The 13,948-nt window shown below is 52.0% G+C and overlaps 1 protein-coding gene across 2 annotated transcripts in view; it reads left to right on the top strand.

Annotated features, from left to right (window-relative positions):
* The window catches only part of TLN1 (talin 1), a 33,305-nt gene extending 20,381 nt beyond the window's left edge, over positions 1-12,924 (top strand). For both annotated transcript variants that reach the window (XM_058302058.2, XM_058302057.2), the window contains 24 exons: positions 708-851; positions 1,273-1,434; positions 1,676-1,816; positions 1,907-2,088; positions 2,287-2,419; positions 2,634-2,735; positions 2,822-2,992; positions 3,097-3,246; positions 3,345-3,446; positions 3,526-3,645; positions 4,401-4,547; positions 4,689-4,855; positions 4,999-5,182; positions 5,273-5,398; positions 5,498-5,614; positions 8,246-8,431; positions 10,217-10,324; positions 10,802-10,907; positions 11,100-11,224; positions 11,335-11,460; positions 11,593-11,655; positions 11,761-11,943; positions 12,095-12,223; positions 12,356-12,924. In XM_058302058.2, the coding sequence (XP_058158041.1) occupies positions 708-851; positions 1,273-1,434; positions 1,676-1,816; positions 1,907-2,088; positions 2,287-2,419; positions 2,634-2,735; positions 2,822-2,992; positions 3,097-3,246; positions 3,345-3,446; positions 3,526-3,645; positions 4,401-4,547; positions 4,689-4,855; positions 4,999-5,182; positions 5,273-5,398; positions 5,498-5,614; positions 8,246-8,431; positions 10,217-10,324; positions 10,802-10,907; positions 11,100-11,224; positions 11,335-11,460; positions 11,593-11,655; positions 11,761-11,943; positions 12,095-12,223; positions 12,356-12,481 (3,300 nt within the window). In that variant the 3' untranslated portion in view covers positions 12,482-12,924. The remainder of the gene's footprint in view (positions 1-707; positions 852-1,272; positions 1,435-1,675; positions 1,817-1,906; positions 2,089-2,286; positions 2,420-2,633; positions 2,736-2,821; positions 2,993-3,096; positions 3,247-3,344; positions 3,447-3,525; positions 3,646-4,400; positions 4,548-4,688; positions 4,856-4,998; positions 5,183-5,272; positions 5,399-5,497; positions 5,615-8,245; positions 8,432-10,216; positions 10,325-10,801; positions 10,908-11,099; positions 11,225-11,334; positions 11,461-11,592; positions 11,656-11,760; positions 11,944-12,094; positions 12,224-12,355) is intronic.
* Positions 12,925-13,948: the final 1,024 nt, after the last annotated feature.

Below are 13,948 nucleotides of genomic sequence, written 5' to 3'. Positions count from 1 at the left end.
CTTCCTTTTTTCACTCTTAATCTTCTGAGATATTTGAGCACACTTACACAAAACAGGAGAGTTGGAGTTTTTATTTTATTTTTTAAAGATTTTTTTTTTTTTTAAATTTCTCTCCCTTTCTCCCCCCGCCCCCAGTTGTCTGCTCTCTATATCCATTCGCTGTGTGTTCTTCTGTGACCACTTCTATCCTTGTCAGCGGCACCGGGAATCTGTGTTTCTTTCTTTTTTTTTTTTTAATTTATTTTTGTGTGTGTGTGTGTTTCTTTTTTGTGTGTCATCTTATTGTGTCAGATCTCCGTGTGTGCGGCACCATTCTTGGGCAGGCTGCACTTCCTTTCGCGCTGGGCGGCTCTCCTTACGGGGTGCACTCCTTGCGCATGGGGCTCCCCTACTCGGGGCACACCCCTGCGTGGCACAGCACTCCTTGCGCGCATCAGCACTGCGCATGAGCCAGCTCCACACGGGTCATGGAGGCCCGGGATTTGAACCATGGACCTTCCATGTGTTAGGCGGACACCCTAACCACTGGGCCAAGTCCGCTTCCCAAGTTGGGGTTTTTAAACAGTGTAATTGTCTTTGTTAATAAAACTCCACTCACCTACACTTACGAGAAGAAAAGCCCTGACTCCCCTTTGTTTCCCAGTCATTATTCATTTCCCCCCGAAATCTGTATTCCTCACCCCACTGTACCACATTTCTCTCCCCAGGCTGCATATCTGGTTGGCGTCTCTGATCCCAATAGCCAAGCTGGACAACAAGGGCTGGTGGAGCCCACCCAGTTTGCCCGTGCAAACCAGGCAATTCAGATGGCCTGTCAGAGTTTGGGGGAGCCTGGCTGTACCCAGGCCCAGGTAACTCAAGGGGTCAGGTATCATGGGCAGGTCTGGGAAAGGGTACTGAACCAGGATGGAGCAACCCCTGTGTAGGAAGAGAGAGGTGGGGGCCCTGCAGGGAAGAGAGAAGGGCAGGAACCCATCTCTGACCTTCCAAACAGTTAATGCTAAATTCACAATATCTATAGATATTTGAGCTTACTCTTCCACTTTCCCTGTTATAATTTCCCCATCAGCATGTCTGTCTCCCCACCCCCTGCCCCAACAACCACTTCATTTGTAGGCATTCTCTCTCTCCCCAGATCTTGACTCTTTGACTCTGTCTTTCCTAATTAGACTCCCAAGGCTATGACTCTCCATCCCCCTACCCTAAAATGGCCCCTCCTTGGGTATGTACACTTGCCCTAATCACGGCTCTTCCTCATGTCTGTCTCCTCAGGTGCTCTCTGCAGCCACCATTGTGGCCAAACACACTTCTGCACTGTGTAACAGCTGCCGCCTGGCTTCTGCCCGGACCGCCAATCCCACTGCCAAGCGCCAGTTTGTACAATCAGCCAAGGAGGTGGCCAACAGCACAGCCAATCTTGTCAAGACCATCAAGGTTTCCAGTGTCTGAATGGCCAGCATCTCCCTGATCTGCCCACTCTCCTCTCCCCTAGGCCCCCAGTCATTCCCTCCTTCCTTCTACCAAGTCCCATCTGCCTGAGCCCAAGCCCTTTCCTACCATATCTGTCATCCCCAACCTCTCCCCAAGCCCTTTGAAGCCCTGGGAGGGAAGTTTGGGCTTCTCCTCCCAGGTAGCAGTCTGAGTCCTAAGGACATCTCTGTCACTCCCACTTCAGGCACTGGATGGGGCCTTCACGGAAGAGAACCGGGCCCAGTGCCGAGCAGCAACAGCCCCTCTGCTGGAGGCAGTGGAAAACCTGAGTGCCTTTGCCTCCAACCCTGAGTTCTCCAGCATTCCTGCCCAGATCAGCCCTGAGGTGAGGCCGTGCTGAAGAACCCAGCGGCCAGCTTACATCTTGTTACCACTACAGTCTTGAGACTTACCCCCCTGCCTCTCCTCTCCCCAGGGCCGGGCTGCCATGGAGCCCATTGTTGTCTCTGCCAAGACAATGCTGGAGAGTGCTGGGGGACTAATCCAGACAGCCCGGGCCCTAGCGGTCAACCCCCGCGACCCCCCGCGCTGGTCGGTGCTGGCTGGCCACTCCCGTACTGTCTCGGACTCCATCAAGAAGCTTATTACAAGCATGAGGTACAGCAGGGGTGGAGAACTGGTAGCACTGAGGGCCATACGTTGGAGCAGAACGGGGGTGGCTGGGCACCTAGATGCAACGACATGGGACATGCTGGACCCCTGTGGTCCGCGGGTTGCGGGGTAGGGTGGGGAAGCTAGGCTAACTTTGTTTTAAGAGGCAGCATCTTGGTGTTGGAGCCTATGATGTGTCCGCAGGGACAAGGCCCCGGGGCAGCTGGAGTGCGAGGCAGCCATTGCAGCTCTGAACAGCTGTCTGCGGGACCTCGACCAGGCTTCCCTCGCTGCAGTCAGCCAGCAGCTTGCTCCCCGTGAGGGAATTTCTCAAGAGGTGAGGGGGATGGGGTGATATGAAAAGTTGTGTCTGGAGAGAGAGATGTCAGATTTGAGGAAGATGCGGGATAGAGTGGACTCCCAGGGACCTGGAGGGGACAGAGCAAGCCCAGGTGGGTTCTCTCATCTGGTGTGGAGGGAAGAAGAGATCTACCCGGCCAGAGGGCCCTATTCCAGGTCAGAATCACGGCCGATGTCCGCTTCCGCCCTAGGCCTTGCACACACAGATGCTCACTGCAGTGCAGGAGATCTCCCATCTTATCGAGCCTCTGGCCAGCGCTGCCCGGGCTGAAGCCTCCCAGCTGGGACACAAGGTACCTGAGAAGACAGGTGGGACAACCGGGAGGTAAGGTGAGAGAGTACTGGCCTGGCCGGCTCTCAACCCAACCCCTTGCCTCAGGTATCCCAGATGGCCCAGTACTTTGAGCCTCTCACCCTGGCTGCAGTGGGTGCTGCCTCCAAAACCCTGAGCCACCCACAGCAGATGGCGCTCCTGGACCAGACCAAAACTTTGGCAGAGTCTGCCCTGCAGTTGCTGTATACAGCCAAGGAGGCCGGGGGCAACCCCAAGGTATTGGGGCCCGGGAGGGAGGGAAGGAGGGGCTATTTCTAGTAAGAGGTCAGAGATGCAGGAGTAGTGGCGTCCCCTTCCACTCACTCCCTTCTGCCCCACAGCAAGCAGCTCACACCCAGGAAGCTCTGGAGGAGGCAGTGCAGATGATGACAGAGGCCGTAGAGGACCTGACAACAACCCTCAATGAGGCAGCCAGTGCTGCCGGGGTCGTCGGCGGCATGGTGGACTCAATCACCCAGGCCATCAACCAGGTTAGAGTCCTGGGGTGCCTCTGGGCACCCAGGCGACCCTGAGCACAGTGGCAGAGACCCTGACCCTCTTCCCCCTTCCTCATTCCCTCACCCCTCAGCTAGATGAAGGACCAATGGGTGAACCGGAAGGTTCCTTCGTGGATTACCAGACAACTATGGTACGGACAGCCAAGGCCATTGCAGTCACCGTTCAGGAGATGGTGAGTTTGGGAGACTATAAGAGGACTGCCCTGGGAGAGCTAAGTTTGGATGTAACTTCACTTGTTCCGTTATCACCAGGTAACCAAGTCAAACACCAGCCCTGAGGAGCTGGGCCCTCTTGCTAACCAGCTTACCAGTGACTATGGCCGCCTGGCCTCCCAGGCCAAGCCTGCAGCTGTGGCTGCTGAAAACGAAGAGGTAAACCTGGAGGCAGCTCTGCCTCCTCCTCAGCCCTCAGGGGAACTCTCAGTGGCTTGCCCCTTAGTCCCCTCTAGCCAGCCTCCTGGGCTGCCCCGTTCTCACCCCCTCTGTCTTCCATAGAAAGGAGAACACACCCTCAGGGCCACTGCCCTGAGGAGTGATGAAGGTTCTGTGTATACACAGGGTCACAGGGCCAAAGGAGCCAGCTCAGACTCTTGGGTTCCCCCCTTCCACCTCTGTCGCCTCTGCCGACCCTCTTCTGGGCCTCCAGCTGCTTCTCTGCTATGCTGCAAGTTGATGTTCCCTTGTTTTTTCCTTTTTGCAAATCCGTGCAGCTCTTCCCTAAGCTCCTGGCTTTCCAAGAAAGAGTAATTGGATCTTAGTCTGACACACCTAATCCCCAGCCCCAAAATCCTCCTCCCTCCAACCCTGTCCAGACCGCACTGTAATCCCCAGCTTGCTGACTCAAATACACAGGCTCAAGTGCAGCTCTCCCTCTTCCCCAGCATGCTCGACACAGTCTTCACCAGTTGCTGTCCACATGCTGCTATTTTCCACATGTAGGAAGTGACCTCCTGTCGAAAGGATAGGAAGCGAAGTCTCCACCCTGGGAACTTTTCTTCTAACTCCTTCATTCTGTGATGCAGTTTCCTTCTGTGTCCTTAGTGACTCCTTCATAACATACCTCTAAGCACAGTGGAAGTGCCCTGAAGGCCCCTTGTAAAATCTAGCTTTCTCTTCCATGTTCACAGATAGGTGCCCATATCAAACACCGGGTGCAGGAGCTGGGGCACGGCTGTTCTGCGCTGGTCACCAAGGCAGGCGCCCTGCAGTGCAGCCCCAGTGATGCCTACACCAAGAAGGAGCTCCTAGAGTGTGCCCGCAGGGTCTCAGAGAAGGTACCTGTGGGGTGGGCTCCCCAGCCCTCCCTACCTTTCCCACCCTCCTCCCACCTTCCCAGGCCTCTACCCTTGTCCCTTCTCCTGGGCGTGGGTGACCTCTCCCTTTCACCAATCACCCTGTGCCTTTCTCTACCCCAGGTCTCCCATGTTCTGGCTGCACTCCAGGCTGGGAATCGTGGCACCCAGGCCTGCATCACGGCGGCCAGTGCTGTGTCTGGTATCATTGCTGACCTGGACACCACCATCATGTTTGCTACAGCTGGCACACTCAATCGCGAGGGTGCTGAGACTTTTGCTGACCACCGGTGAGGGGGGAACTAGGCCTGAGGGTGGCAGGGTAGGGTACATGCCAAAAAAGCATACTGTCCTAGCGTGTTTGGATCCTTGGAAAGACAGGAGGGACTAGGGGAGGTCTGAGGAGGGCTTACTGGTCTGGGCCATTCCTCAGGGAGGGCATTCTGAAGACTGCAAAGGTGCTGGTGGAGGACACCAAGGTCCTGGTGCAGAATGCAGCTGGGAGCCAGGAGAAATTGGCTCAGGCCGCCCAGTCCTCCGTGGCCACCATCACTCGCCTCGCTGATGTGGTCAAGCTGGGTGCAGCCAGCCTGGGGGCCGAGGACCCTGAGACCCAGGTATTCACCCAGCACCCCCGATTCTGGTCAGAACTACTTCCTTTACCCCGTTGTCCTCCCACAGACCAGAGCCTCCTCTCCCCCGTGCAGGTGGTGCTGATCAATGCCGTGAAGGATGTGGCCAAGGCCCTGGGGGACCTCATCAGCGCAACCAAGGCAGCGGCCGGCAAAGTCGGGGATGACCCTGCAGTGTGGCAGCTCAAGAACTCAGCCAAGGTCTGAAGGCATGAGAGCAGCCTCGGGAGAGGGCGGGATTGACGAGCTTCCCCCTGTTCCTTAAAAGGATCCCCTCCCCTACTCCTCCATTGCCCCCAGGTGATGGTGACCAATGTGACATCATTGCTGAAGACAGTGAAAGCTGTGGAAGATGAGGCCACCAAAGGCACGCGGGCCCTGGAGGCGACCACAGAACACATACGGCAGGAACTGGCGGTGAGTGTCTGGAGCATCAGGGTCTTGGGTCAGAGAAAGGGATTGTGACAGATTGTGAACCTGTATCTCATGTATATTCACAGAAATACAAACATCCACATGTTTTTTTGTTCACTCTCCGACTTCCAAAGTGAGCCATGCTGGTGTCCTTCGTGTCCTTATCTATTTACTCCTTAGCATTTACAACCAGTCTCTGTCACCGCCACTCTCCCACTTTCTCCAGAGTCACCAACGGCCTCCTGAGTTCCCATACTCAGTGACCTCTTCTTTGCCTTCTTACTCTTCCAACATTTCCAAAGCATTTGACTCTGTCAACAAGCCTCTCTTTGAAATGCTTTCTTGTTTTGGCTGGGTTTTCTCTTACTTCTCTAACGTTGTCTTCTTTTTTTTTTTTTTTTTTAATTTATTTCTCTTCCCTTCCCCCCACCCCCCATTGTCTGCTCTCTGTGTCCATTCGCTGTGTGTTCTTCTGCATCCACTTGCATTATCCAGCAGCACTGGGAAACTGTGTCTCTTTTGTTGCATCATCTTGCTGCGTCAGGTCTCCATGTATGGGGTGCCACTCCTGGGCGGGCTGCACTTTTGTCACGCAGGCGCACTTCTTGCACATGGGGCACTTCTACGTGGGGACGCCCCTGTGTGGCACGGTACTCCTTGCGCACCACAGCACTGCACATGGGCCAGCTTACCACACAGGTCAGGAGGCCCTGGGGATCAAACCCTGGACCCTCCATATGGTAGACAGATGCTCTATCAGTTGAGCCATGCCCGCTTCCCTCTACTGTCTTCCATAGTTATCATTGTATCACCTTTATTCCCTTCTACCTTCTACTCCTAAACATAGAGGCCTTCCCAGAACTGTAAAAATAGCCTTTTTCCTCTCTCTTCTTCTTTGGCAAGTTTAACTGCTTTTATTTTCAGTCCCTAAGAAGTTGACTTCCACTTCTGGGTTTAGTTATTTTCAGCTACCTGTTTGACATCACCACCTTTAGGCTTTGCTTCCAAGCCAGTTTTTCTTCCTGATGTAGCACTTCCTATGAATGAGCTAACCTTCCCCTAGCCCTGAAGATTCACCTCGGTCGTCTTGACTTCACGTCATATTCACCATCCATCCAGACAGTTGCCAGATCCTTTCAACTACCCTTCTCCATTCTCTTTTCCATTCATCCCTCCTCTCCAGTCCCTGTCAGCACTCTAAGTTCAGACTCTGAGTAGTTGTCTCTCGCTGTGACTTTCATACCAGTTTCTACCTGGTCTGCCTACGTTCAGTCTCCACCACTCTTATCTCTCCTATCCATTTTCCTAATTTCTAAATTCATCTTTCTGACATTCTGTTTTCATCCCTTCTTGGAGATGTCCAAACTGTAACTCTTTCTGCTACCAGACCTGGCCCTTCCCTAGTCTACCTCATTTAGGTAAATCATGCCTTTCAATAATCCAGTTCCTATAGCCAGAAACCCAGTTTTAACCTCTTAAATATCCACTTTTCTCATTCCCTACATCTCAGCCCATCATCAAGTCTTAATGGTCCCTCCAAAATAGACATCAGTTCCTCTTTTCCCCATCTCTATCACCATCACCTTTCCAAGCCATTATTACACCTTATCTGACTTACATGACTTCTCACCTCATCTCCCTGTTCCACTCTCTCCCCCTCTGATCTGTACTGTACACAGTAGCTGGAAGTATCTTTTAAAAATATAAATTAGATAATGTCACTGCACTGTGTAAGCCCTTTAGTGACTGCCCCTTGCAGCTATGGTCCTTACCATGACCTACAAGGTCCCATGGCCCTTGCCTACTTCTCCAATCTCACCTTATCCTACTCTTCTATTTTCTGAGCCCATCACACTTGACTTCCTCAGAGAGGCCTTCCCTGACCACCTATCTAAAATAGACCCCTCCTTTTTTCTCATCACAGCATCCACTTTATTTCTTTCACAGCCCAAATCACAGTCTTTAATTTTTCTGCTGATTTGTTTGTTTACTTACTGCCCGCATCTAAAACTAGAATGTAAGCTCCATGAGAACAGGGGCATCGCCTGCCTTGTTCCCCCTTGCTTCCCCAGCACTTCAGTATTTACCATCTAGCTGGTCTTTAATGAACATTTATTGAATGTAACATATATAGAAATTTTTTATGACTAACTATTATGTAAAATTCCACTTCCTTAGCCTGATATTCACACCCCCAACAACCTTTTCTCCACCATTCCTGTTTTGTGGAACATTCCTTGATACTTTCTCATTTTGACCTCATGGTTATTCATGCTGTTCCATTTACCTAACATGCCCTGCTGTAACCTATATTTCCTAAGACCTCCTTGACCCACCTCTGCCACTCACCCCTTTTAGACTTCTCTATATTTTCAAAATGAAAACCTAGCTCAAATGCTACTGCTTCTATTTAAAACAAACTCTTCCCAGTCACTTCAGTCAGAAATGATGAGCAACTGCCTTCTGCTATATTAGCTGTGAATGTGTCGACCTCTCCAATGACTTGACCTACAATAAGTTCATGCTTGTTGAATGAACCCAGGCATGAAGGAACCAGACAGCACATGCACAGAGTACTGTATTATCTTACAGCCCCAATCACTGAAAATCTTTCTTCTTGTTCTGCCCCAACAGGTTTTCTGTTCCCCAGAGCCACCTGCCAAGACTTCCACCCCAGAAGATTTCATCCGAATGACCAAAGGTATCACCATGGCAACAGCCAAGGCTGTTGCTGCTGGCAATTCTTGTCGCCAGGAAGATGTCATTGCTACAGCCAATCTGAGCCGTCGTGCTATTGCAGATATGCTTCGAGCTTGCAAGGTAGAGATCCTAGAGCTTCTCCAGGGTAGTGTCTTAGCTTGCCAAAGAGTTGCTGATGCAAAGTACCAAAATGGATTGGCTTTCATAATGGAAAATTTGTTAGGGTAGAGAAGTTTACAGTTCTGAGGCCATGAAACGTCCAAATAAAAGCACCGTCAGAGATGCTTTCTCAACCCCTCGGAACAGTGGGGTGGCAACCTCATTCAGGGAATGTGCTCCACCCTCTCGGTAGCCTGGGGCAGCCATACTCCCTGAACAAGGGGCTGGCAGATCCACCCTCTTCACATGCTGGGGCAAACTCACCCTTCCTGCTCCCATGGCCCAAGAAGGTGTCTTAAGTCCAGACCCCAGCTTCCACTGTTTTCCTCTTGAAGCAGTTTTTCCTTCAGTCTCCCCTCCTTGTCCCTTTTAGTCCATGCTGACAGTGGTTTTGTTCATACAAATCTTTCAAGTAGCTTGTTGGTTCTGCATGCAGTTCACAGGGGTCCAAGCTATCAGACAATAAGACTTTCCACAAGTCCTTCCTGGATAACTGCATTTCCAGTCCTGACTTGCATTGAAATGGCTGACTAGTTCCATGTTTAGTTAAGTCCTCAACTGGGGCACTCTCCTATGGGGGCTTGTTTTCTGGAAGCTTGAAATTTCCCAAACCATCAATTTCTGGTTTCTTTGAGCCCAGCAGTTTAGTTCTCAGCTTATCTCTTTACTCTCAAATTTTGCTATAAGCTGTAAGGAGAAGCCAGGCCATATTTTCCACATTTACTTTGGAAATCTCCTCAGCTAAATGTTCAAGCTCTTATATTCAAATTCTACCTTCCATCTAATATCAGGAGTCAATTTTGCCAAGTTCTCTGCCACTTTAAAACAAAGAGCACCTTTCCTCCATTTTCCAATAACACATTCATCATTTCCATCTAAGGCCTTATCAGAACTATCTTCAGGGTCCCTATTTTTACCAACAATCCCTTCAAAGCAATCTAAGCCTTTCCTATCAAGCATCTTACAATTCTTCCCAAAATTACCTTACCCCCGTATAAAGCCATTCCAACATATTTGATCATTGCAAGCAGTGGCACCCCACTCTTGGTACCAGTTTCATTTTACCAAAGGGCCACCAATGCAAAGTACCAAAAATGTATTGGCTTTTATAATGGGAAATTTATTACAGTGAAAGCTTACAGCTCTAAGGCCATGAAATATCCAAATCAAAGCACTGTCAGAGATGCCTTCTCACCTAAGTCTGCTGGTGATCCTGGCATGTTGCCACGTGGTGAATCAGGTGGCAGGTGATCTCTGCAAAGGTCTCTGCCTTCCCCTCTGGGCTCACTGTCTCCCAGAAGCCTGCTCCCCGAACTCTTCTTTTCAGCCTTGAGCTAATCTGTGGGCCCAGCCTCTTAGGGGCTTTGTTCTTAAGCTTTAGCTGCCAGCGATCCTTGAGTCCTCTCTCACATGGCAGGATCAAAAATGGCAGAGCTTCCCTGTTCTGTGTCTCTGTTTATATCAGACCCAGCAAGAAGGAGGAGATCCAAGCTGGATCACACCTCACTGCCTCACACCTTACTGACATAATCCAACCAAAAGGGTCTCATAGGAATGGATTAGTTCAGGAATGGATTAGTTCCAAAACATAATCTTTTCATTTTTGAGATTCATAAAAGACCTTCACACTGTCACAGGTAGTGAAGGCAGCCTTAGGGTCAGAACCCTGTCGGGGAGAAACTGCAGGAGTGTGGGGGTCTGGAGCTCTCTGGAATCTTAAAACTAACATACTCCTCTGGGGGGCAGGAAGCAGCTTACCATCCAGAAGTGGCTCCAGATATGCGGTTACGAGCCCTGCACTATGGCCGAGAATGTGCCAATGGCTACCTGGAACTGCTGGACCACGTGCTACTGGTAAGAGAAGGGCTCACTTCTCCATCCCAGCCTCCCTGAATGCACATTCTCCTTCCTGGAAGCATCAGACCTACTCCTCTAATTTTTTGTTCAAATCTCCCCATCCCACCATCTATTTCTCAGATCTGTTATTTCCAAGTCTCCCTTTCACTGGGGACCCCTTCATTCTTTGGTTCTCCTACTTACCTGTTCTCTTTCTTTTTATCTCCCCACTTCACCACCTGATCCCCACCTTTGTCTACCTTTGTCGTCTTTTCCTTCTCCTCATTTCAACATTCTCCTCGTCAGCCAGTGAGTGAGGTACAGCCCCACTGTCTTCCCCATGTGTGCAGTGTAATGCACGGAGTTTGCTTGGATAGGCAGTGTGGCATTCGAGGGCTATGGTGTGTGGTGTGGCCTGGGGATGGCGAGCAGGGGGTTGTGATCAGGAGGCTGTGGAACCTCAGATCTGATGCTCTTCCCCAACCCTTTCCCCAGACCCTGCAGAAGCCAAGCCCAGAACTGAAACAGCAATTGACGGCACACTCAAAGCGTGTGGCGGGTTCAGTCACCGAACTCATACAGGCTGCCGAGGCCATGAAGGGTGAGGGGTGACAGGCAGGGAGGGAAGGGAAACCCTTGTCATGGTAGATCTCTACTTCCTCATTGGACTTCTCTGAGCTAGCTTCTGCCATAGTCCCCACATGTGCCAGAGGTCTGGAGGTGCTAACCTTGCTTCCCCAGTGCTCCTGACTTCCCTGCTCTGCCTTAGCCCCTTCTCCTTTCCTTCCACCAGGAACAGAATGGGTGGACCCAGAGGATCCCACGGTCATTGCTGAGAATGAGCTCCTGGGTGCTGCAGCTGCCATTGAGGCTGCCGCCAAAAAGCTAGAGCAACTGAAGCCCCGGGCCAAACCCAAGGTCAGTCCTGCTCCCTCCCTCTTCCCTGCTCTTGTGATGGCAGAATGTCCCCACCTCCAGCCCCCTTTCCACCTTTGCATCCTTCTACCACCCTTCACTCTTCATTGCAGGAGGCAGATGAGTCCTTGAACTTTGAGGAGCAGATACTAGAAGCTGCCAAGTCCATTGCAGCAGCCACCAGTGCCCTTGTGAAGGCAGCATCAGCTGCCCAGAGGGAACTTGTGGCCCAAGGGAAGGTAAGTACTCAAATACCCAGCAGGAAGAGGACAGGGCAGCAGCTTTGCTATCCATACCCACATGTCCTAAGAGGCTTTTTAGTAAGGAGAGCACAGGTGTAAACAGGTTCTCCTCATCCTCTTCCTCCACAGGTGGGTGCCATCCCAGCCAATGCACTGGATGATGGGCAGTGGTCCCAGGGCCTCATTTCTGCTGTGAGTGTACAACACCCATTAGGTCTCTCTGAGAGACTTGAGAAGACTGGAGAGGGGATGGCCCAGGGCAGGAGGCATATTTTAATCTAGCTCCCTCTGCTTTAGGCCCGGATGGTGGCTGCAGCCACCAACAATCTATGTGAGGCAGCCAATGCAGCTGTACAAGGCCACGCCAGCCAGGAGAAGCTTATCTCATCAGCCAAGCAGGTGGCTGCCTCCACAGCCCAGCTCCTCGTGGCCTGCAAGGTCAAGGCTGACCAGGACTCTGAGGCAATGAAACGGCTTCAGGTGTGGAACCCTGATCCATCCCATTGTACCCTGAGCTACCTTGCTTTACACTGTCACTCCCAAGGCCTGCTTTTCTACGAGGGAATTGAATCCCTCTCTCCCTCGGAACCCATCTGAGTTCTCAACCTCACGCTGCCTTCCCTCTCCCCAGGCTGCTGGCAATGCAGTGAAGCGAGCCTCAGATAACCTGGTGAAAGCAGCACAGAAGGCTGCAGCTTTTGAAGACCAGGAGAATGAGACAGTGGTGGTGAAGGAGAAGATGGTTGGGGGCATTGCCCAGGTGAGCTTTTGCCCCAGGCCCTCTGAGGGACGCTGTCAGGAGGGCAGGCACATTGCCTGTGCTGACCCCAATTGCCCGACAGCCCAAGTGTACCTACTCACTGAACTGAGTCCCTGATCTCTGATCCCGCAGATCATCGCAGCACAGGAAGAGATGCTTCGGAAGGAACGAGAGCTGGAAGAGGCGCGGAAGAAGCTGGCTCAGATCCGGCAGCAACAGTACAAGTTCCTGCCTTCAGAGCTCCGAGATGAGCACTAGGGAACTGCCTGATCTAACGCAGCCCCAGCTCAGAGACTGTGCCTGCCGCTACCAAAGCCTTCTGGGCTGTCAGGGCCCAAGCTGCCCAATCCCAGCACTCCCCAAGTGCCTGCCAAACCCTGGGCCTGGCCCTGCCCAGCCCCACTGCACATCCCCTGTCCTCTCCCCGACTCCAAGTGCCTTCATGTCCTAGGGCCCCAAGTGCCTGCCCCTCCCCAGAGTATTAACGCTCTAAGAGTATTATTAACGCTGCTGTACCTCAATCTGAACCTGCAGGGCCCTGGCCGGCTCCACCCTGCCAGTGGCTCCTAGCCAGTCCCCACAGCCTAAGCGCTACTCATCCTTTTTTGATACTCTCTATCTCCACTCTCAGCTACCTATGGGGGTGTAGAGTTGTAAGCCCCGAACAGGTCATGCTCCAATAAAGGTGATTCTACCTGTAACCTCTGCCTGGCTTCCTGAGGGGATGGCAAATTCCCCAGAGGGGATTCAGGGAGAGACTGGATTAAGCTCTGTCCCCCAGCCTGATTTTAGCTTAGAAATGGGAGTGGGGGGGAAACGGACTTTGGCCCAGTGGGTAGGGCGTCCGTCTACCATATGGGAGGTCCGCGGTTCAAACCCCGGGCCTCCTTGACCTGTGTGGAGCTGGCCATGCGCAGCGCTGATGCGCGCAAGGAGTGCCGTGCCACGCAAGGGTGTCCCCCGCGTAGGGGAACCCCACGCGCAAGGAGTGCACCCATAAGGAGAGCCGCCCAGCGTGAAAAGAGCAGCCTGCCCAGGAATGGCGCCGCCCACACTTCCCGTGCCGCTGACGACAACAGAAGCGGACAAAGAAACAAGACGCAGCAAATAGACACCAAGAACAGACAACCAGGGGAGGGGGGGAAAATAAATAAATAAATCTTAAAAAAAAAAAAATGAAATGGGAGTGGGGACAGACTGTGGCAATCTGCCCCCTAAGACCCCTTCCCCCTCCTCGCACCAGATCCATGAAGTCTCCTAGTCAGAAAGCTGCCCTGCCAAGACATTCTCCTGCAGTCCCTTACCTCATTGGCCAGAGCCTGAGCCTCACCAAGTGTCATTCTTCGGTCGTTGGAACAGCAGTTCCCACTGTTGTTTGCTGACACTGTTCTTCATAACAATTCAGAGTAAGTGAACGAATCCAGTCCCTGGCCAGATACAAATTTTTAAAAGCAGCTTTGCTAAAAATAAGCCCAAATGAAATGAAAATAAAAAACAAAAATAAAATAACACCTATGAGATACAAGAGCCTGGGCTAGAGAGAACTACAGTCACAGGTTTGGTTGATGCACCTAGCAAGCAGAAGTTCCATTAGGCCACCTCTATGTACGCACTGCAGTAGATTGAGGTGGGCTGCTCCTAGGCCCTCCCAGCCCTGTGTGTGCTTGCCTAGAGCAGCACTAAAGCAGGAACTGGAAAGGCAGAGCTCTCCTGGTGGCCAGGCAG

The sequence above is a fragment of the Dasypus novemcinctus genome, chromosome 8 (assembly GCF_030445035.2).
Source record: "Dasypus novemcinctus isolate mDasNov1 chromosome 8, mDasNov1.1.hap2, whole genome shotgun sequence".
Taxonomy (NCBI): domain Eukaryota; kingdom Metazoa; phylum Chordata; class Mammalia; order Cingulata; family Dasypodidae; genus Dasypus; species Dasypus novemcinctus.
Note: the sequence above shows the minus strand (reverse complement) of the source record. Positions and strands in the feature narration are given on the sequence as shown.